Here is a 21,991-nt window from a genome sequence, read left to right as displayed (position 1 = left end):
CAACATCATTTATGACCGTGCCAAGTCTTTTGATACTCCCGGTGTTTTTGGTAATGTATTTGACCCCACAATCAGGAGATTAGTCTTGACAGCTGAAGCCAAAACTTTCTTTGCAAAGGTTATTCAATGGGAGTTCCTCCTCCACCGTAACTCTTTTCAGGTTGGCTGTGTTTTCTCACATGTCAGTCACGTCTTGTCAAAAGTACAGTCAGTTACATTTTTTGCAAATATTCTATTCATCTATATGTATCATTATTTATTAATAACTTCACATAGTTTACTTGTCAAAAAAAAGTACTATGAGCTTATATAGGACCACTGAAAAAGAACATTGCTCTTTACAGGAAATTGTAAAAACTATTCCTTTACAGCACCGAGTGAACCTCTTGACATGTTTCTAATATGAAACTGATGCCCGATGAATTATGGCATTTTATCATAATTTTCTTTTTCTTTCTTTATTGCTTTTTTATGTGAACTATTTACACAGAGTGACATCATAGATCAGATAATTTTATATTTATGTTTTACTTTTTTTGTATTTTTGTGTGCATGCACATTATTGTGTTTGTGTTACTCATTCACAGAGTCAGAATCAGTTTAGTCGAGGAATTTACTGTCAATGTGATTTCCTAACAGGCTCAATGATGCAACCCTGTGTACCCATAAGCACTGTGTGGACCAGGGTAAATAACATGCTGTCTTGTTTCAGTCTCATTTGAGATGAACGTTTGTTAAGGATTTGTCCACTAAAAAAATAAGCATACAAAAAAAAGCTGGTCACATTTTCACATTTTGTACGTGTCATATCATTATTTTGATTTTCTTTGATTCAAAAACTATTTTGCCATACGCATAAAGAACGAGGCTAAAGCTCACAAATATAAAGGTGGATGTTGACCTTTTTTTTTTATCATTTATTTTTCTTTTTTGAAAGTTTTCTTTTTACAAAGTAAAGGCATCTATTCCTCTGCTTTCCATGTAATACAACCGTGATGCAAACCACAGGTTACAACACTATCATGTTAATAAAGATATGTTCTGTGGAGAGATCTCTAACATTGTTATAGTACATAGGTTCTCAACCACCCCCAAATTTCATCAGAGCACCCCTAAAAATAGCTATATTAATAGCACTAATAATAGCATATTTTAGAATTATTTTCTGGAATTATCTTCAGTGTTATATTTTCCAAACGTGTATGTTTACATCAGGTTGAAAACAAGTTTTATGTTCAGTGTTGTTGATGTCATGATGTTATAGTGCACTCACACAGAGACGTTGTTGCTTTGTCATTAATAGACTAAGTAAGACGTTTGTTCCTGTGGCAGAAAGAAGATGTTCAAACTGTAAACTGTTCTGATAATGCAGGGACAACGCTGTGACTTGTGAAGTGTCTGTGTAACCGGTGTGTTCCTGCGTTATGTCTGACAATGAAAGGTAAAAGAAACAAAGACCTCCAAGTCATTAACTTGCCCACCCCAGCCCCTGCAACCAAATGGAAACAGTAGGGAAGAGGGTTATTCAAGTCACCACAACTTCCAAGCTAGCAAGAATTATCTGTTCATGCTATTAACTGTGTCTATAACACATATGTGGCACACACGTACCACACATTTACAGTATCTACCAAAGAGAGGCACAATGATGGCAATATCTGAACTAAAAACACAATCAGAAACATCAGGGTGGCTAAATATACAGTATATGTGTGTTGTACAATATTGGGAAAGAAATGACACCAATTTCTCCCACAGGGGAATTGTAGAAAAGGGGAAAGGCCAAAGGGGTACCGCGTATTTATAGGGTTGCACCAAAGAAGAAGAAGAAGGATGAGAAATGAGAGAAAACTGGAAGATTAGATTGTAATCTGTGATTATTCACTCTGAATCCTTCCTAGACACTACAATCGCTCATCCAGCATTGTAATGTGTATCCAACTGAACTGAGGTTTGGGAATGTGAAAAGGGTTACAGTTTTTTTTAATTGGTTTGGTACTATTTTCACAACTAAAGTGTGCATTTTCAAATCTCTCAGTACAAAACTCACATTTGATCACATTTGTAACACCACTAGTCATTCTTTCAAATCTGATGTCATGAGTTCATTGTATTTGCACAAATTTTCATTCCACTTAATCATTGTTGCAGAACATATGATCATTGTGATATATTCTGAGAACATTTGCTTTACTCACCCAAACAAAACAGTAAGATCTTTTTTCAACGTAGTACTTTTACCAATCATTTCATTCAGGAGCAAATAATACAAGGTAAGCGTTTCAAATTGTCCTTCGTGATGAATGAGTGTAACTGAACTGTAAAACTTTACACAGCAAATATTACACTTATGTTCAGGCATAACCAAAAAAAAAAACAACAACACATACATATATATATAATATATACATATATATATATATATAATATATACATATATACACACACATATACACATATACACACACGAAAAAGGGAGAAAAAACAACAAGTCATTTACATAAGCACAATATATTTTTTATTTTATTTTTATCACTTTTACACAATTAATCAAGCCGGTTATTAACATTGGGCCATCATCAACATCACAATGCATGTCTTCGTTGTTCAGGCACCGTGGGAAAAATCTCCTGGCATGACGAATCCAGGCTTGACATTGCTCAGCAGTTATATCACCACAAGCTTCACACATGGCTTGAAGAAGGGAGACATGCTCATGGGGATGGCGATCATACACCTTCCACCTCCATGTAGAGAAGAATTCCTCAATTGGGTTGAGGAAAGGGGAATATGGTGGAAGATAGAGTGTCATGAAGCGAGGATGTGTTTGAAACCATTCCTGAACCAGCTGTGCATGGTGGAAGCTGACATTGTCCCACACAACAACATAGACAATGTCTTCTCCCTGACAGGCCTGCTCCAGTTCATTTAAAAAAAAAACTATCAGGTGTTCAGTGTTGTATGACCCTAGAACTGGTCTACAGCCTACCACACCATCTTCAGATATAGCTGCACCCATTGAGATGTTTCCTCCACGTTGTCCAGGGACTTGGATGGTAGCCCTTTGTCCAATAAGGTTACGTCCTCTGCGTCTAGTTTTTGCCAGATTGAAACCGGCCTCATCAACAAAAATATACTTGTGATGATTCACAGCAGTGTCCAGCTCCATCACCCTCTAAAATGATAATTTAGTTAGTTTTTTTTTACAAATAATAGTTGTCAGTACTGTTACAGTAATTGCATGCCAGTTTAGTGTTGTACCTGAATATATTCTGAACACAGTTGTTTCACCCAGACATTGTTCCTCTCAAAAGGAACCAAGTAAATTTGTTTCATGGAAACCTGGTGCTTCTTCAAAAGCCGGGTAATCGTTGGAAGGCTAATTGATGGCACATTGGCAAAGGTGTCATTGTTGTTCTCAATAGCCTGTTTGATTTCAGACAGCCGTATGTCATTCCTTGCCCTGACCATTTCCACCACAGCCAACTCCTGCTGGTCAGTCAAAACACGTGGGCGACCACCACCAGGTTGTCTCCTGTTAATTCTGAGGACAATCATATACTGTCAATATTGAAGTATTACAAATTACATTACTGTAAACTGACAATTACATGTTGTTCATCTATACAATAGAGTACTATATTTTAGAAGTGAAGTTGCTATAGCAGACATACCAGTTTTCTTGGCGAAACGTTCTGATGATAGAGCTGAAAGTTGACCTTTGTAAATTAGGCTGTACCAACCTGGCAGCCTCAGCCATGGTAAAGCCTCTGTTAACCACATGGTCAACAATGATGGCCCGGACTTCATTAGAGATGATGGTGCGTTGTCTTCTGCCTACATTTCTCTGAAGACCACCTCTCTGTCGAGGAGCACCACCACCTCTTGCTCTTGCAGCAATGTGTAACTTACAAATGACCAGACAACAATCAGTCAAGTTGAAAATCCATGGACATAATGAAGGATTCATTGATTAAACATTAAGATCAGTTGAATTAAATGATAGACAAATGTATTAAACTGAATAATAAGAGGTGCAAATCAAAAATTTGATAGTGATAACATTATGAAAGGCAGTAACTGTGAACAAAACATTTATTTAGATGAAACACTTATTTTGTGTAGTGAAAAGGATATTTTGTCATTATGTGTATTATACTGACACAATTGGAAATATGCTGAAATGTTTGAAAAACGTGCACTTTTGATGATCTGTTGTGACATAAGTACTAAGAGTTTTGAAAATGTACCAATTGCTTGTGAAAACTGCGCCAAACCAATAAAAAAAAACTGTAATTGCATATGCAAACAGCATATGCCATTAATATTAATTGCAAGGCACTGCTGTCATTCTGATCGAGAGCTGAGCCCCTCTACGTTTGAACCTAGAATCGCCTCTGTATAGTATGTAAAACAGATGTTCGTAAGCCATGTTAGGCTTTATTCGTTTTTGAAATCAAACTTGTTTTTCCTCCTTTTAGACGTCATATTACTTTCTAAATATTTGTTTAGCGGAATGGATCAAAAGCCGTCAAGTCACACCTTCTCTTCTTGACTTTATTGCTGAAAAACCCCGCCTTTCTGGCACCTGAGTCGACGATTAAAACAACACAGATAAGCCTTTAGGTTTATTCCTCGTAATTCCACTTATAAAATTCCCTTTAATTCCACGACACACAGACTCTTAACTCCAGCACGTTTTGTTTTTCTTACTGTACCACCGGCTATCACTGCAACTTTCACTTAATTGATAGCTTTTTCATCTGAACGTTTACTCGATGCATTCATTACCGAACCCACAATTATTCTCGTTGTTTGAAGTGAAGTCATAAGCAAATACTGCCACCGTGTGGTAAAACCAACATTTGCTGATATGGACCAGAGCACCAGTTTGCAATCTTTAGGAATTATTTTGAGCATCCTTGGTCATCAGTAACTAATGGGGGGCAATTTAGCAAAATACCAAACTTCCCCCCTTATTAGATCCAATCCAACAGCAGAAACTACCGTTTATTATGTTTCTTTATATGTCGGAAATATAAAGAAAGAAAAGTGACTGTCACACACTGGTCACCACTCAGTGCACCAGCTCACATGAAAATGATGGTTAAGAGGTTACAGGTGAAAGGTTCCGTGCACAGGTTGGGTCAACAACAACTTCAGCTGTTTTAAGTAGGCCTATTACCTGAGGGTTACAACCCACATGAACCCCCCTTTTCTTTTCCTGATGCATGCAGGGGAAAACAATTTTCTCTGCTTTTCATTTTGGAAACATATTCCTTCTTTCTGAGAGAAGTGAGACTGAAAGGAGACTATATTCTTCTGACTTGTGAAAACTTGCTTGGTGGGCATTTTAGTTAGAAGTTGTCCAAGACTAAACGGAAATTTGCAATACCGTGAAAAAGGTATTTCGTCTGTGAAGGTTCTCAGTCATCCACGTCGTCATATATTTCACATCGAGTCGATAAACATATTTTCAGAGATGGGTGTGGTCCCAGAACTTACAAGCACACTTGGCTAGTGTCGGCAAATGACAACGTGGTGTCTAGTCTATTGACCTATGCAGGGACATGTGCAAAATTCACTGCTCAATAAACGGCGGTGGTTTTCTTTTTTTCGTCTTTTTTTTTGGCTACACGGAGCATGCGCAGGCTGCAATGACGCGGTCTATTTAAACTACTGGTCCCCAGCCCAGTGTTTAGCTCCAGTACCAGGTTCGTGTGGCGTTTTCATCGTCCACAAAAAGTCCAGTCATGTTGGACAGATGCGTTTTTAAGACAGTGGTGTTTTTCCATTGCTTCTGTGATTCTTCTCTGTTTCTCATCCTCGAGTGAGCTAAAACTGGAGTTTCCTGTCCTGGAGTCTTCATGGCAGACTGATTCTTCCCGCAGGGTTTTAGTCTTTGCTGGTTCACTTACCAAACTTACAGTAAGTATGTGCACTTTGTATGCTTCCTTAGCCTGCAAATTTCCAGTTGCTGTACTGTTGAGCACGTTTATCTCTTGGCAGGTAATTTTGTTTCGCGTGTGCAGCTGTACAGAACTGAATCTGTGTGCTTTTGAAGTAAAGTTTCATTTAAGCTATTTTATTACAAAGGATATGCTTCTGTGTCTTACACAAATAAACAAGAAACAGAGAAATCACTGAACACTTCTTCGAAACAAGATGACTCAGGGACGATGAGAATAGAGATGCTGTTTATTTCAGTGTTGAGGAAAGATACTGAGTATTTAAACGACTTGAATATGTGAAGTCACCAAGCATCCCTTATGCTTTGTGCTCAGAAATCTTTGGTATGCAAGTGATGGTGATTAGATGAAAGCCAGCTGTTTGTTAGCCAACTGTTTGTTAGCCAGCTGTTTGTTAGCCAGCTGTTTGTTCGCCAGCTGTTTTACTGGTTTTGGCCTTTTGCAGCATCAAACATTTTCTTGCGGCCCTCCATGCCTGACATGGCCTCCACATTCTTCCTCCAGTCACTCACCTCCACTGTCTTCTCCTGCAGCACACACAGAATACATATGAGAGATATGATTTTTCACAGTTTGCCACTCATACTTGGCGAGAACATCAGCAGAAGACCTGATGTGCACATCTTGTGCACAAGGGGAGTAAATGATTATCTGTATTAATTTCTTTTTTTTGCCCAAAGCATCTCCTGTCAGTAGCTGTGTCTGTATATTTTACTTTTCTTTCTCATGACTTCACCTTTTCTGTGTCCTCCTTTTTGACGGATTTTAGGTTAGCTCGCAGATCCAAAGAGACCTTGTGTTTAGAGCCCAGTAGGGAGCGCAGGATGGCATCAGCAGAGACCCTCACCCTTCTCAGGTTAGGTCTCTTGAACTTCCCTCGCAAGTCCAATACCTTGATGTTCAGGTCTTTGATCTAGAGGTGATAATTTGACATAAACCCCTTACCTTTTATCTGAAGCCAAAATAAGATATTATAAAGTGACATACAGATATATATGTATCTATTTGATGTTGATATATACATTTATTTTAGTTTTGTTTTTTTGTTTTTTTAGTTTTGCTACAGTTGTGTTTTTTACCTCTCTGGTGTTATGCAAGACCTTGGCTTCAATATCATAGCGCTCCTCGTCCACCACATCTATTCTGGTATGCAGCTCCTCACATAATATCTGCAAAGTTAGATCATTTCCCCGTAATGTCCTGAGATGAATAGCTGAGTTCTTGACAGTGTAATTTCTGTAACCACACGTAACTTTAGTCTGTGGGTGGCAACAAAATGATGATGAATGTTAAATGGTACCCGTAGCTCTGCTAAGGAGAGGCCACCGGTCCGTATTGGAGGAGCTTTTTCCTCCAGAAACTTTGCCTTTTGCTCGTCTTTTTCTACAATCTCCTGCTCCAGTTCCTCCTTGGCCTTGGCTACCATCAAGCTCTGAAACACGATACACCAAGTAAATGTAATTATTTGATCGATCCTTCTGAGTGAGATATTATTGTGTGCCAAATGCTGCAGATTACTCACCTTCAGCATGAGCTTGCGAGAGGCTGAGATTTTAGATTTCCTCTGCAAAAAGCACAGTTTCTTTAATCATATTGTGGCATTTTATTAGTCTACAGTAATGCTGATTGAAGTGGCTGTTTTTGAAGCATTAGTAAGTGTAAATATATTTAGTTCAGTCTTACCTCTGGTCTGTTGGTTGAAACAGAAGGCCAACATTAGTGCTTTATTATTGATGACAGGAAATTCAATTCATTGTAATTCTTGACTGCTCCTGCCATGTTTAAATTATATTTCTACGGAAATTCTATTTACTGTTTGTAAATGATCCTCTCAATCGGCAATTAAAATAATAATAGAAACTCAATATACTTACGCTTTCTCAGGCATCTTGACTATTCAATTCCCCCTGGAAGACAAAAATAAAACCTTTTGTTTTTGAAGTGCTTGACAGTGGGAACCACTGAAAGACACAATGGGTGAGTCAATGGTATAGTGTTAAAAGACTTACCGGTAAAGTATACATTAGAGATATCCCAAGGCCTGTTATACCAGATTTTTTACGACAAGTGAGGTCGGTTATTCATGAAATTGATAACGGATGACAAAACTTTACTTTATCTAGCAATGTTTTTTTTATTTTATTAAATTTATCAGACATTGTTACTTTGTGCTCATTGAGCCTCCTGGATAAAATCATCTAGTTGCCTCTCAGTGCTGATAACAATGAAAGGGAAGTGATGGCAGACATGGAAAAGCATGCCAGGCCCTCGACATGGCAGCCACTCCTGATAGCATTTATTTCCCACTTTCCCCCTCACTGCTTTGTAGCATCAAGACACAAATATAGACTGGCTCTATAAATCTTAGAACATCCCAGACTTAAACTGCATGACTGATGTTCACCAAGTTATATGACACATATATTCTTTTTTCTCCATCGATGGTGTAACATATTGTGTTACAGTACTTTGTTGTTTTAATTTATAGCCATGCAGATATTTAGCTTATAGCCACATTAGACAAAACAAGCAGACACCCTTCATAATTTATTGTCTTGAAGTAAGCAGTTTGGCCTTTTCTTGCTTAAGGGAGTGAACTGAATCTAGTTGCGGATTACAGGTTTCTATTGAGCTACTGAACAGTGTTAGCAGATCAACAACTGGGAGTGCTTTGTTGTAATGCTTTAAAAAGAGCAATACATTTCCTGCTATTCAGGTTATTTACTGTTTGACATATTTGTTATTTTTATGGTTTATGAAAAACAATTTTAAATTCTTGCACAAGAAAAGAACTATCATGATTTGCTTTTCTTCCTGTAGGTAATTGAACTTTAAATCTTTGAATGTCAGACTACTGATCAAACTCAACCAAAAAAAGGAGTTGTCACCTTCGGTTCAGGTAACCTGTAATACATGTCGTTTTTTTTTTTTTTTTTTTTTTTTTTTAAATTATTATTACTTTTTGCTATTTGCTGAAATAGACCAAAGTATTATCTGGAAAAAAAATATTATTTGATCTTTTCTTAAATACCAGCAGTTTATATATTGGTAATAAAATTATATATTGAAAATTAATATATTACAAAGTGAAAAAGAACAGGGAAAACTACACTGGCTAGTATTCTGTGTAGCAGGAAGACTATGCCATTACCTTTCTTTGCTGATGTTGTGGATGCAGACAAAGACGAAGTGATGGAGAGAAGAACAGTGAAACATTTATCTCCAGCTCCCTTTTGGCCCTCCTCTCTATCACAATAAGACTTAAATAGAAAAACACACACACACCATAAGAGGGGGTGGTCTCAAGATAATCGTGCCTGTGCTGCTTGTGTTGTGTTGACAGATCACCGCTTTTCTATTCTTCATAATAATATGTGTGAACTTTAATGTGTGGCAAAGTGGCATAAACAACATCATTCTGAATAAATTTTTCATCTTTAGTCTGTTTTTACAAAAGTAAATTATTTAAAATTCTAGGCGGGATCAGTTATTGTTTTCTTCTGACATTTGGTCAGAGTTTTGTGTATACCTCCTCATCACCTCAGTTAAATCAACTATAAAGCAGCCTACAGTCTGTCTTGTTAGTACAGATGATTTTCTGAGGTTTTCTGTGGCTGTTGAAAGAGACACTGGAGACTTGCCATGTCCCCTTTGAGACTGAAGGGCCCCATTGGTCTGATTAGGATAATGGCTGCAGACAACATTAAGCCCTTGGTTTTAAGACAGGAATGCAGTTTCCAGTGTTCATTTGGCCACGGCCTCACAACTAAACATAGACAAATTGCAACACCGTGTGATGCTGCCACTCTTTGATACTGGGTCTCGGTCTGCAATTGTGTGCATGCTTTGCATTTGGGGGTTTGTGTGCTCCAAGCAAAATAAAAACACAGATGAATATGGCTGTCTTTGTGAACACACATTTGTGTGCTCAGTTCACACTCACAAGGACAGTAAGTCCTTAAAGTAATCCATGAAATTATTTGTGTCTGGGCGATGTTTGTGTTACCGACATACTCTCCACTTAGTACAACAAACATGAAAGTCCAGTTTGAAAGTCAGTCATGTACATAATAGCCTAACAAAGTCCTAATTTGATACAGCAGCTTTGATCTAGAGTTCACACAGAGAGCCGGATATAACCATCCACAGAGCCTAAAACATGTGGCTGTAAATTTGCTAAAGCCTAGATCTGCTGGATAACGGGCACCACCTGTTGGTCGCATGTGACCAGAAGTGGGGCACTATATTGTTTCCATATATGCTGTCAATATCAGAAACTGCAGCAGCCAGAAAGGATAGAGGGTGGTTGCCATGAGTTTGCAGTATAGTCAGTCAAATGGCTACGCGCCTGTCCAGTGGACATCCTGACTGCTGGAACACAAACAGTTATTTGACAAAGTAACTATGTTGAAGCTCTGTCAAGTATGGGACACAAACAGTCATCTTTAATCAGAAGACTCTTAAATTGATGGTTGTATTTGTTTGATGTGTTGCTTTTATAAAGGGGCAGATCAAAAGGCAAGACTGGGACTTGGGACAGCCCAGGCCTGTCACCCAGTGATGACTGAAAGCTGGGAAAACATTTAGTTTTTCAAAACTATAGCAAGAGTACAATGTGTTTGTACTCTTTCAGTTATAATTCAAGCTGTGTCTTATTATTATTTATTTATTATTTTTGAAGCAAGGATGTGAAATGGACTATGCAGGAAATAATCTTTTGCTCTCACTAAGTCAGGACTCAATCCCTGCATCTGATTTGAGTTGCCCTCCTAGCTCATGGCAGCTGATTCTGATTCCACAGCATATATGGCAGAATCGGCAGTCCTGTGAGTGTTTGTAGCACTGTTTCCAGGAAGCAGGAAGGATAAATACAGATGAAAAGGGATTATGTGGTGTACATTGCACTAGTCTCTGGGTGTTTTCTGGGTTTTTTTTTTTTTTTTTTTGTTTGTTTGTTTGTTTTTTTCTAAGACAAAAAACTTTAAAATGTCAACCGAATGATTCAGGTTTTATTACTGTGTATGTGGATAAACTGCCAGTACTTGTTCTGTAAAGTCTGATATGACATAGAACTGAGTGCCCTGTCACTGAGTGGTCACATGATGGCATATTCCCTTCTTTGCTCTTGGATTTTTAATGTGATATGGTAGTGTATAACAAGTACACCAACATTACGTCAATATATGGAGAAATTTAAAGACGGACCTATTGATAATTGAAAAATGCATCTTATTGTGATGGAGTGCTACTCTGTTGCTTTCTACAGAAACTGGCTTAAGGGGATCTGTGGGGTTTTCCTATTTAACACAAACTGCTGCACCATTAAAATCACAGACGAGGGATGTGTGATTGATAATGCTGTCGATTCAAAAAGCTTGAGTACTGACTCTTATCTGTATGTTACCACCCACATAAACATTGTTCCAAAATGGCACAAATCCCTACGGCAATGGCACTCCCAAACAACACATAACAAAACACTGGTTTTAAGAAACAGGACTGCAACTGCCACCAGACTGCCAAGAAAGAATGAAGGAGAGAATAAGTTCAGTCCATAGCAGACACCACAGGAAACCCTCAGCTGCAACTGGATCGCCTACACAATATTAGCCATAACATTCTGGTGACTAGTGCATATTTATGTAAGCATATCAACAAAATGAAAGAGTTGCGCTTTTCCCTGTAACACTTGATGTTTGCGTGACTTTCTGCTGTAGTTTTGTTGCCGATGTGACTCACACATCTGTGGTGGTGGTACAAATACCACCACCACAGCTGCATAGCGCTTTGGCCAGTGTGCCAACTCCTCGGTGCAGCCAGAGATGGGGCTGAATACTATGGCTCTGTTGTTCACCACAACAACTGGCATGTTGTTAAGTTAGACAATCATTTAGAAAGATTGTCAAGCACACTTGAGATCACATAAACATGCATGCTGATTTAATCAGATCTGAGTAGCAGATAAAAAAACAACAATGAAAAACTTTGCACTACGACAAGTAAGGAAAACTTTCAAACTTACTGTTTGCTTTTGCCATTAAATTTATTTTGTGTTAGAGCAAGAAATGCATTTCTTAAGATATTAATTATAACATTCGGCAGTAAGAAAAGCTTCAGCACCAATGTAACTGAGGCATGATTTAAGACTGTTTTCTCACAGTTGTCAGTGTATAATTTCTTCTTTTGTTCTTGTTGTCTATTATTTTTAGATGTTATTTAAATTTAGCACTCGATAAGCCAAGTTGCTTTTGTGTACATGTTCTAGTGCTGTTTAAGCCAAATTGTTAACTACTCAGTGAGTGCACACGAATTAGATGTCAGTGTAACATTTGTAGATGTGTTTGCTACACTTATGTCAATGTAGCAAATGTAATCAGGTAAATAGAATGCAATGATTTGCAAATCTCAAACTCACATTTTATTCACAACAGAAAATAAAAAACATAGCAAATGTGTAAACTGAGAAAATGTACAAATTTAAAATAAAATGTGGCCATTTTGAATCTGACAGCAAAAACATGTCACAGCCTTGTCCCAAGCAAGTTGTGACAGGGCCGTGTTTACCACGGTGTACCAACTCGTCTTCCTTTAACGGTCCATACAAGTCTGGAACTTGTTTCTGTAACCTCTGTATTTGCACTTCTTTGGATAATAGAGGTTTAACCTGCATTTGTGGATGACACAGTGAACTGTGTTGAGAGACGATGGTTTCTAGAGGTGTTCCTGAGTACATGCAGGCAATATCTATGACCGTTATGTTTTTAATGTCGTCCCGATGAGTTTACTGATGATCACATGATTCCAGTACTGATTTTCATTTTTGTCCCTTGGACACAGATTTCTTCAGATTCTCTCAATCTTTTGATGATGGTATATTACTTTCTGGTAAAATTTCAGAATGCTGATCATCAATTTGTGGATGCAGTGTTTTCCAGATTGTTGAATTTCTGTTCCTACTGCTTTGTGTTTTTTAGTCTTACGTTTGCACTTCCTTTGCTGTCGTGATCCCAAATTATTTGAACGATGCTGCTGCCAGCAAATTCAAAATGAAAAAGTAAAATACCTCATTTTAAGCATGTAATGCCTTTTCTGTGTTCCATTGTGAATAAAATATAGATTTATGAGATTTGCAAATCACTTCTGTCCATCTTTATTTATAACACGTACACATCCCAACTTTTTTTGGACTTGGGGTTGTATACACTGGAGTCTAATGCAACATCAAGTAAGGAGCAGACTTTGGTTGGTGAATATTTTCAAAGAGCTGCTGATGTGTGCTTCTTTCATTTTTCATTGCCTGTAGCTAAAGTGAAAGGGCAAAGTGAAATAAGCTTCATGTTGACTGAGAGATCCCAGAAGCTGTGATATCGGAGCCCACCAGATGTCAGTCCCAGGTGAGCTAAGGCTTCAGGCTTTACTGGGAATGAGCAAGAGCGCCTGCACCCTGACCAAAGCCAAAACCCTTTGGACCAAAGTTCTTTGCATAGCAACCTGTAAAGGAAATTAAAATGAATGAGAAATCCTGTGCATAATTTGTATATAGAATATAGAACTAATGCTGGAATTATGAGCTTGATAAGGATATCAACATTTAAGCATATAAAATATTAACTATATACTGGGAAATTATAATTTTATTGCTGTTTGTCAAGGGTTTACTACGAATGCACTTAGAAGTTTTTTTTAGAACTGAGAAAGGCCTATAGTGGACCATTTTGCAATGCATAAACGTGTTAGTGCTTTCTGATGGAAGACGGAAGGAATGTGTGGGAAAACATATTCTTAATTGTCTACTGAAATGTTCCTGTTATTAATGAATATCGCACAAAGTGTTGGATTGGCCTCATTGATCATTGAATATTGGATTGGCCTTACAGTCGTAAAATCAATTAGGCCTGTCATTAGAATTGGTGTTAATTTAAAAAAAAAATAAAAAAAAATGAATGCATAAATTTAATGAAATCTTGGTCAATGTGTCAGAGCTGCTGCCATTTGAGCATCTGTCTCAAGTAATTTGGCAGTGGACATGCAGTTCAACTCAAACATACCAGAGATATCATAGTGATTTTCAATGTTATTTTGTCTTTTTACTCAGTTGAGTGACTGAACAGACAGATGGGAAGTGTTTAATATGCTTTATTATTTTGTCAGTTATAAACTGACATGTCAGTTTGTCTTTATTTGGTAATTAAAATATGGTAATATAATATAAATGTACTATACACTTATTACACAAGAAAAAATGGCATTTTCTATATTTAATCAGTTTGAACCCGGGGATATTTTTGTCTTTTAGATAATACTTTTATACACAAACCTTTACAGTAGATCTCCCCATCTCTATCAGCAAGGGTTGTGGACTCCAGTCCTTTTCCACATTTGGCACAGCGAAAACAGCTCTTATGCCATGACTGAAGAGACATGGAAGAAATGTTTTAAATCGTCATCTACTTTTATTTTGAAACAAGACTGCACATTGAGACTGCAGCTTTTCTCTTTCTTACATTGCCTCCCCCAATAACCTTCTCTGCTGCATACACTGTTTTCCCACAGCGTGGACACACATCTGAGCCTCCTGCTTTCTGGGCAAACTTGGAGGAGTTGGGGTTATTTGTGGGGCGATGAGGAGCTTGCCTGCCATTAGAAGAGAAAGAGGGGGGGGGGAAAGCTTTTCATATGGAATTAAGAAAAAAAAATCAATGTATTTCTTTCCTCGTACTCATCTGTCATTTAAGCTTTAAATACAGAACCTGAAGAGGTTTGGTGTGTTTTATTATATCATGTGGTAAATCAAACATACATAAAATATTAGTCTTTGTTTTGATTATAGAGTTCTTTGTTATATATCTGAATGTTTCAGCAGTTAAAGAAAGGAGGAAGTTGTTTTTCTCACACTTCAGGCTTGATTCCAAGACCCTCTCCTGTATCCATACTCAGCGTGCCAGCTCCACCTCCGTAGCCATAGCCTTTTGGCCCATATTTCTTGCCATAGCAGGATTTGCAGTAGATCTCATCCACATGAACAGCCACAGTTGTGCTGTCCAAGTTTTTCTTACACACCACTTAAAACAGAGATAAAGGGAGAAAAACAAATATACACATAGTTTTCTTTCGTTAGTTCTCAAGCATCTACAGCACGAGCTTATCTTTCAAAAGCAGTCACCCACCACAAGCCGCCATTTTTTTTAAAAACAGATGTTTAGCTGTGGCATACCCACAAAGTCTGTGTGACAGAAGGGAATGGTGTACACCACAGTGGCAGTCTCAGATAAATACTGCTCAGTGTTTGAGACTGAGTGTGTGTACCTTCCTTCGCCATAAAAGGAAGCCCAAGTATTTGTCACGTGTTTGCAGTGGATCCAAATAAGGACTGAGATGTCTTAGTGAAAAGCTGTGGATGCTCACTTTACTCCTGTGATGCCAAATACTCTGCATTCCCGCCGGGCACTTCTTATGATTTAAAGAAGTTGTTGATCAAATGATTCGGATTACCTTAAGTTCTCAATACTTACTGCACAGAAAACAGGATTTATGCCAGCTCTTTCCCTCACACTGCACTTCCTCAGCAAAGTAGACAGGTTTCTGGCAGCAGCCACACTTATTTCCTCCCCCTAAAGGCATTCTGCAAACACACAGGAGAGCTGCTTATGTATATTTCTCATCCATTGTATATATAATGTTCAGATCATTCTTGGTCAGTAGACAGAGGCCTTCTGCAGCACTTGAGGCTAGATACAACAATTCCTATAAAAGGAGAAGCACCAGTTTTCTCTGATATATTGCTCTTTCTTCTGTTTTCCAGTTTAAGCCTGCTGGGTTGAGTGGATAACAGAAGGGCTGTTCAGACCTTATTGTAAAATGCAAAGTATCTTGCATTTTTTAGATAGCACTAAACCAGCTTACTCAGATAAAATGACGTGAGGCTCTGTATAAACACCACATCAATATCGCTCTGGGTTTCAAAAATTCAAAGCATTTTAATGGCAAACACACTATGTGACATTTCAGATATGCCTGGCTCGTGCTATCATACACAGAGAAATCAAATAATCTACCTTTAATTTGTTTTGTAGTCACAACAGCATTGTTAACAACTTTTGATGATCCAACATTGTTTTGTTTTTTTATGTATAGTTAATTATTTCTAATCACACATAAAATTGTCTCAAATGAAAGTTTGTTTGAAGGTATTTTTAGATATTAAACAGCAGTTATTTCTTATTGGATGCCAGTGCTACTGATGCTCAGGAAAAGCCTCTTGACTATTTCTAAATTGTATGTCTACAGTGCTTCTTTTACGTTATTATATTTACTCCCAATTTAAAAAAACAAAAACAAAAAACCCCCAAACATTTCAATTTCAAGTAAAACTTCCATCGTGCATTTATTGCTTGCACAAAGTAAAGACAAATTTGTGCTGCAGCGTGAAATTGTATGATTAAGTGCTGAGATATAAAAAATTATTCAGATTTATCTTACCCGTAACAAGTCAAAGCGACGCTCCTCTCAGTGGGTGTTTGATGAAACAGTGAGACAGCTGAGCTGAGAAGAGACACTTGTTAGCAGAGAAACAGAGGGAGGCCCATGTTGAAGTGAGGGAGGAGCTGTGACAAAAAGACACGGAGGGAGAGAGATGCAGGGAGGAAGAGGAGGAGGAAGATAATGAGTAGTTATCGAGAGATGGGAGAGAGAAGGAATGAAGATTCACTGTCGTGGCATGTGTTTTATATTGTGCTAAATGTCTGCAACTTGTAAGTTTGCACACTCGTTGTCCCAAGTGGTAAGAAGAGGTAAAAGGTTGAATTTTGAGAGCTTTGAGAATTGAAAACTGATGTAAATATTAGATAAACATCATTTAATGACTTATTTTTAAACACACACACACATGGTCAAAGCAACAGAGAGACAGGGCTTATATTGTTTGCACATGTGCAGAGGAGGAATAGTAGGTATTATGGGTAAAGGATGTTGAATATGGAGCTGCCAGGCAAGAGAGAATGATTAAGACCTCATAGAAGGATGAATGTGGTGATGGAGGAAATGCAGAGGGGTGGTGTGACAGAAGATGGTCCTGAGGATAGAGTGAGATGGAAGCAGATGAGCTGTTGTTGACCCCTAAAGGGAGCACCTGAAAGAAGAACAAGAGGAAGAAAGGCAGGGCAATGGAAATGCTTTTATTTTTCAAACAATGTATTTCGAAGTACGTTACATAAGCAAAGAAAATCATTAGAATATAAAAAGACTGAATAAAATTCTGAGAAAACTAAGCAAGATATAAAGTACATCCTCCACAAGTCCCAGTGACAAAAAATATGTTTTAGGTTTACCTTCTTTGTAACCATAGAAGTAAGATTGCACTAGAGAAACCAACAATTAAATGGCACAAAAGAGCAGCAGAACTTTTCATTTAGCTGTGTGATTTGGCAGGAATAAAGAAACCCATTAGAAATATTTATGAACCTTTTTTTTTTTTTTTTTTTTAAAAATAAAAAAAATGAAATCCATTTGTCTGCCATGTTGTAGCTGAGAGCAGCTTTAATTGTTTTGGTTCTGACTTTAGATGAGAGCATTACTATTATTCTTCAGGGAGAAAGTCATTTGTGTTTGTTTAAATGGGAAATGTGCACATCCCAGTTTTTGTAATGCTTGCACACATTCCTTCTTTCAGATAAGCATGAATAAAGGATAAGGTTTGTACTGTTTCCTTACAAGGTGTTTTACTAAAGAGATGCAACGTTCGTTTTCCTTCAGTAATTTCTTCAAAGACATCATTGAGTTTAAGTGATTGATGCAACTTTGTGGGCAGTAGTTTAGATATTTCTCTCGAGTTGCATTTAGTTCACATGTACACTATATGGACAAAAGTACTGGGCCACTGACACATTACACCTACAGGAGCTCCTTGGCCATGAAGCTACTGGTGCACAGTTTTTGTGCTGATGTTAATGCCAGAGGAGGTTTAGAATTCTGCTGTTGAGTCAGCAGAGCGTTGGAGACTTTTATGCACTATGCGTCTCAGAACTTGGAATCCCCACTTTGCTGTGGTTCCTAAATGCTCCCACAATAATAACGCTTACAGTTTGTTGTTTGTTGAAATATAAAATTTCATAAAAGCAACAGACATTATGTGAAAAAGAACTGAAGCTAAACATGTCTGTACGTCTATTAAGGCAGACTAGCAGCTTTGCTTATTGTGGCATGTGCATTTACCTGCTTCTGCTTTAAGAACAATTGCCGACATTTTGCTGCTGATCTTGTGCACTATGACATTCAACAATTGTTGAAGGCATTCCCCTTCTTGGTGGAAAAAAAAAAAATGCACGCATGACCTTTCAGACGGAAGAGATTGATGCATGGTATGATATAAATCATCCCACTGTTCAGTAAATCATAACACAGAGTCACAGTTTCTTGTATTTTGGATTATTTTTCATTCATTCGTTCATTCGTAAACATGATTGATGCTAGGTTCAGATATCTCCCTATGAAAGAGACAGATAAGGAGAAGTGAAACCGATATGGAGATTACAGCCGATGCAAGGAGAGAAGTAAAAGCCAGCAGATAGTGATGCTGTGCCTTTCTCCCTCCCTCTAAGCCCTCCAGGCTCTTCACCATCATACGAAGAGACAATGATGAACTCAAGAAGCCTATTTATAGCCTGCCATTGGCTAACACTAGCCCTCTGTTTCTGCTCTGTGGACATCCGCCTTGGCTAGTTGTAGAGTATGTGTACATGTGATTAGGCTCATGACAGAGAGGGAAACAAGAGGAAGAGAGGGGTGGAGTGACAGCTACTCAATGGATTAATCCAGAGGAAGAGCACAGACTGAGAGGGAAAGCATGATAAGAGGCAGTGACGGAGCTGGGCTGTGGTCCATCCATCAGTGTGTGGAGGAGCAGTGATTGCTCTTGAAGTCTCATGGAGGAATTTGGTCCTATTTTAAAAACAAAACAAAACACCTGACTTAAATCCAGCACTTCTTTGCTAATGATCTTGCTTTTGGCAACATTTCTTGGAGAAGCTTTGCCAGTTATCAGGTGAGGAGGAAGAGGTGAGCTGACTTCACACTGAGAATGTGTTTGTGTTGTGTTGGTGTGTTTGGCTGGATACACAGCAGTGTTTCGTATTCAACTGATTGATATTCATAGTTTGGTTCATGTTGTCATGTGTTACTTCTGCCAAAACAACCTCATGTAGCCTAATTTTTTCCAATTTTTCACTGGTTGTTTTTGTGTTTGTTTTCATTTCACTACTTAAGATTAAACTGTTTAGTTGAGGAATCTATAAAAGTAATCTGTCATTTTAGAAGCAAAATGCCCCAAATTTACACAGCTGAGCTTCTCTAATGAGAGTACTTTCTGGTTTTATTTCACCTTATATCTTTAGTTTAAACAAGCGCTTTAATATGTTACCTTCACCTTTATAAATTTTTATGGCAAGTTTTTACTTTTTGCTGACCTTTTCCACACCATTTAATCAAACAGAGAAAAAGGAAAAAGACATTAAAAAAAGAAAAGGAAATAATAAACAATATTGTTTAGTAATTTTCTGATTAACTTCCTTAAATATTGCATTTAAGGATCAGACTGATGCACAAGTCATTGGTTGCACTAGGCGCCCTTTTCGGCACATTGAAAAGTGTATTGAATTTGAACTTTTTAGCAGTAAACCTGTTCTCCCTCCATTCTGAATCTCTATTATTTTGTGTGAGAAAGCAAAAATAGCTTTTCAAACACAAGTAACCAAAAGTGTTTGCAATGTTTTGTCTAATGTCATTAGAGCAGATTAGGATGGAAAAATATAACCATGATTTGTTCAGCAAAAACCTTGGATGCATTTAGGGTGGGGTGGGAATGAGATAATTGTGTTTAGAGGGATTTTTGGCAGGATTTCAGCACTGAACAATCCTCTCTGATTCAGGGAGCAGCAGTTTGATGTTTTACTGAATCCATTGCAAAGTCCTGCTTTGCAGCACGCACTGTGGCCATAATGAGAGGCGTAGAGACGTAGCTACACGAATTAGCCAGCAGAGGTCACATATGGGCAGAGCTTATGTTTGAGACACACCCGTTTTTCTGTCTGTGTTATATGTGCTGTGTGCTGATGCAAAAGGTGACAAGGCTTATTATCTGACGCAGCACATGCAAGCATCAGAGTGTGAAGTGCACAGTTAATAAGACGATGAAGGACTTTTTTTTATCATTGCAGTTCACTTGAGATGTTTGTACCTGCTTGTAATACTACTGATTGTTTATCTTGCCACCTTTAATTAAGCTGTGACTATGTTCAGCCCTGTGCGAGGGATCTTATAATGTAGATAGTAATTTGCATCTCTCAAGGTCAGACAGCAAACGTGTGGAGTATCTGTGCAGCGTGAGGATTAATTACAGTTTTCTGAAAATTTCTGCGTCCAGCCAGTGCACATCTTTGACTGTAATCCTCACTTATCTCCTGTTTAAGACTCAGACACAGAGGACATAGGGGTCTAATTTCTAAACTGCCACAGTCTATAATCTCCCCTTGTGAACTTAAGTCATCCTGCAGAGCGATTTAACTTCAAGGGCAGGCAATTTTCTCAAATGTGCGAGAATTATGGCGTACCCCACCATCAAATCACTCATTGCCCTCTGTCTTCACACCCGTTTGAAGTGTGTAGTTTCATTGCTTTCAGCACAGGTTAATTTTAGTTATATTCCACTACATGTCCTTAGCCTGCACATATTCAACCTTGTAAGCTGATCATATGACTCGCTTTCTAATATTTGGTTGCACCACACAGAGAGGGGTGTCTTAGTCACAGTTTGTAATCCCAGCCTTAAATATTATGAGGAAAAAAATGTGTGAACCCATGCTGTCACCATATCATCGCTCCTCCTGTCATTCTTTTTTTTTCCTGAGCTGACACCTCTGAGCCGGCTTCCTTTGGCCCAGATTCTCAGTAGGGGTCGTGCTGTCTGTGCCCCGTAGGCAGCCAACTACAAACATGCATTGACAATTCAAATTAGTCCAGTTCACTGGCTCTAGCTGTGACTCAGGACATTGAGCGCCAGGCAGAAAAGATGCATACGCAACCCGCCAAGCTATGCAGTGACAGAAAGCGCCAGAGATTACTAAGTGCAGAATATGAGGCTGTTTTATGAGTGTTTCACCAGGTATATGACCCAGTTTAAGCTCAGCACTTTTGTTCAGAAAGACTTGGACTGGAACGGTGCCAGGTCCATTTGCAAGTCAGAGAGAGATCGCCTGGTAGCTAAGTAGTCCCATCCACAGGCACCAGCAGCAGCTGAGGATGTGTCTAGAGTATTGTTATGCAAGCGGGAAGAGAGCAGTCCCACTTTGATCCAGGCATCGGACAGAGGCTGAGATGCTTCAGAGCTGGAAGCTGCTTCTTTGGTGTTCTGGGTATTTGCATACCGGACAGTAGACTTCCACAGGACTTTGAGCACATGGGCTGCAACGAGGATGGACTGATGGAGGTCTGGAGATATTGCTCATCACTCAGCATCCACATGTTCTGAGCTTGTTAGCATTTCATTAAGTTTTGTCAGCGTCAATTATAGGTAAGTTTGGGTTTCTTGCTTAATAAATAGAGAAAACAATGTCCGTTTAATAATCCGTTATAATAAAAATAGACTAGCAAGAAATATGCTACCTGTTAAATTATTTTGAATTAAACTGGACTTGAAATCATTTCGTTAATACTAGCTTTTTATTTCCTGTTCTCTCTAAACATCTCAGTTGAATGATTCTACTACCATAAGTGCATTTTGATGTAGTATTTGTTGAGCATGCGAGGAATCGGCACACACAGTCCTTTAACAGCAGTGTCCTGTGGAGAGATTTCTATCATGTGTATGACAAAAAAGAAAAAGAGCCTGAGGGGAATAGGACACAGTCAAACAGCTCAACTAATTCCTGCAAAGATTTTTATTGTCCGTGCCTTGTACAGGGAGTCATATGCCTAGCAAATGTCTGGGATATACTGCTGACTCATAACTGTTTGTGCTGGAGGCTACTTCT

The 21,991-nt window shown here is 38.3% G+C and overlaps 3 protein-coding genes across 6 annotated transcripts in view; 1 reads left to right on the top strand and 2 right to left on the bottom strand.

The window, feature by feature from the left end:
• The first annotated feature begins 5,691 nt into the window (after positions 1–5,691).
• nav1b (neuron navigator 1b) overlaps positions 5,692–21,991 on the top strand; it is an 83,631-nt gene continuing 67,331 nt past the window's right edge. For 2 of the 4 annotated variants that reach the window (XM_085274968.1, XM_085274964.1), the window contains exon 1: positions 21,120–21,531. The gene's annotated coding sequence lies outside the window, so the exon portion shown is untranslated. Of the gene's footprint in view, positions 5,929–21,119; positions 21,532–21,991 lie in introns of those variants that run through there. The other 2 variants (XM_085274965.1, XM_085274966.1) reach the window with 2 other exon arrangements.
• Positions 6,183–7,641, bottom strand: tnni1b (troponin I type 1b (skeletal, slow)). The gene is made up of 5 exons (XM_085274972.1): positions 7,492–7,641; positions 7,270–7,401; positions 7,049–7,138; positions 6,706–6,882; positions 6,183–6,496 (listed from the first exon to the last, which is right to left on the bottom strand). The coding sequence occupies exons 1-5, from the start codon at positions 7,498–7,500 to the stop codon at positions 6,392–6,394; spliced, it is 513 nt and encodes a 170-aa protein (XP_085131098.1). The 5' UTR covers positions 7,501–7,641; the 3' UTR covers positions 6,183–6,391.
• On the bottom strand, positions 11,994–16,603 carry csrp1b (cysteine and glycine-rich protein 1b). Its single transcript, XM_085274963.1, has 6 exons — positions 16,449–16,603; positions 15,482–15,591; positions 14,863–15,031; positions 14,474–14,603; positions 14,287–14,380; positions 11,994–13,460 (listed from the first exon to the last, which is right to left on the bottom strand). The coding sequence occupies exons 2-6, from the start codon at positions 15,588–15,590 to the stop codon at positions 13,384–13,386; spliced, it is 579 nt and encodes a 192-aa protein (XP_085131089.1). The 5' UTR covers position 15,591; positions 16,449–16,603; the 3' UTR covers positions 11,994–13,383.

This window comes from Mchenga conophoros, linkage group LG5, assembly GCF_057382185.1.
Source record: "Mchenga conophoros isolate Kocher_MC1m ecotype Shallow Benthic linkage group LG5, M_conophoros_male_GT1.1, whole genome shotgun sequence".
In the NCBI taxonomy this organism is placed as follows: domain Eukaryota; kingdom Metazoa; phylum Chordata; class Actinopteri; order Cichliformes; family Cichlidae; genus Mchenga; species Mchenga conophoros.
Note: the sequence above shows the minus strand (reverse complement) of the source record. Positions and strands in the feature narration are given on the sequence as shown.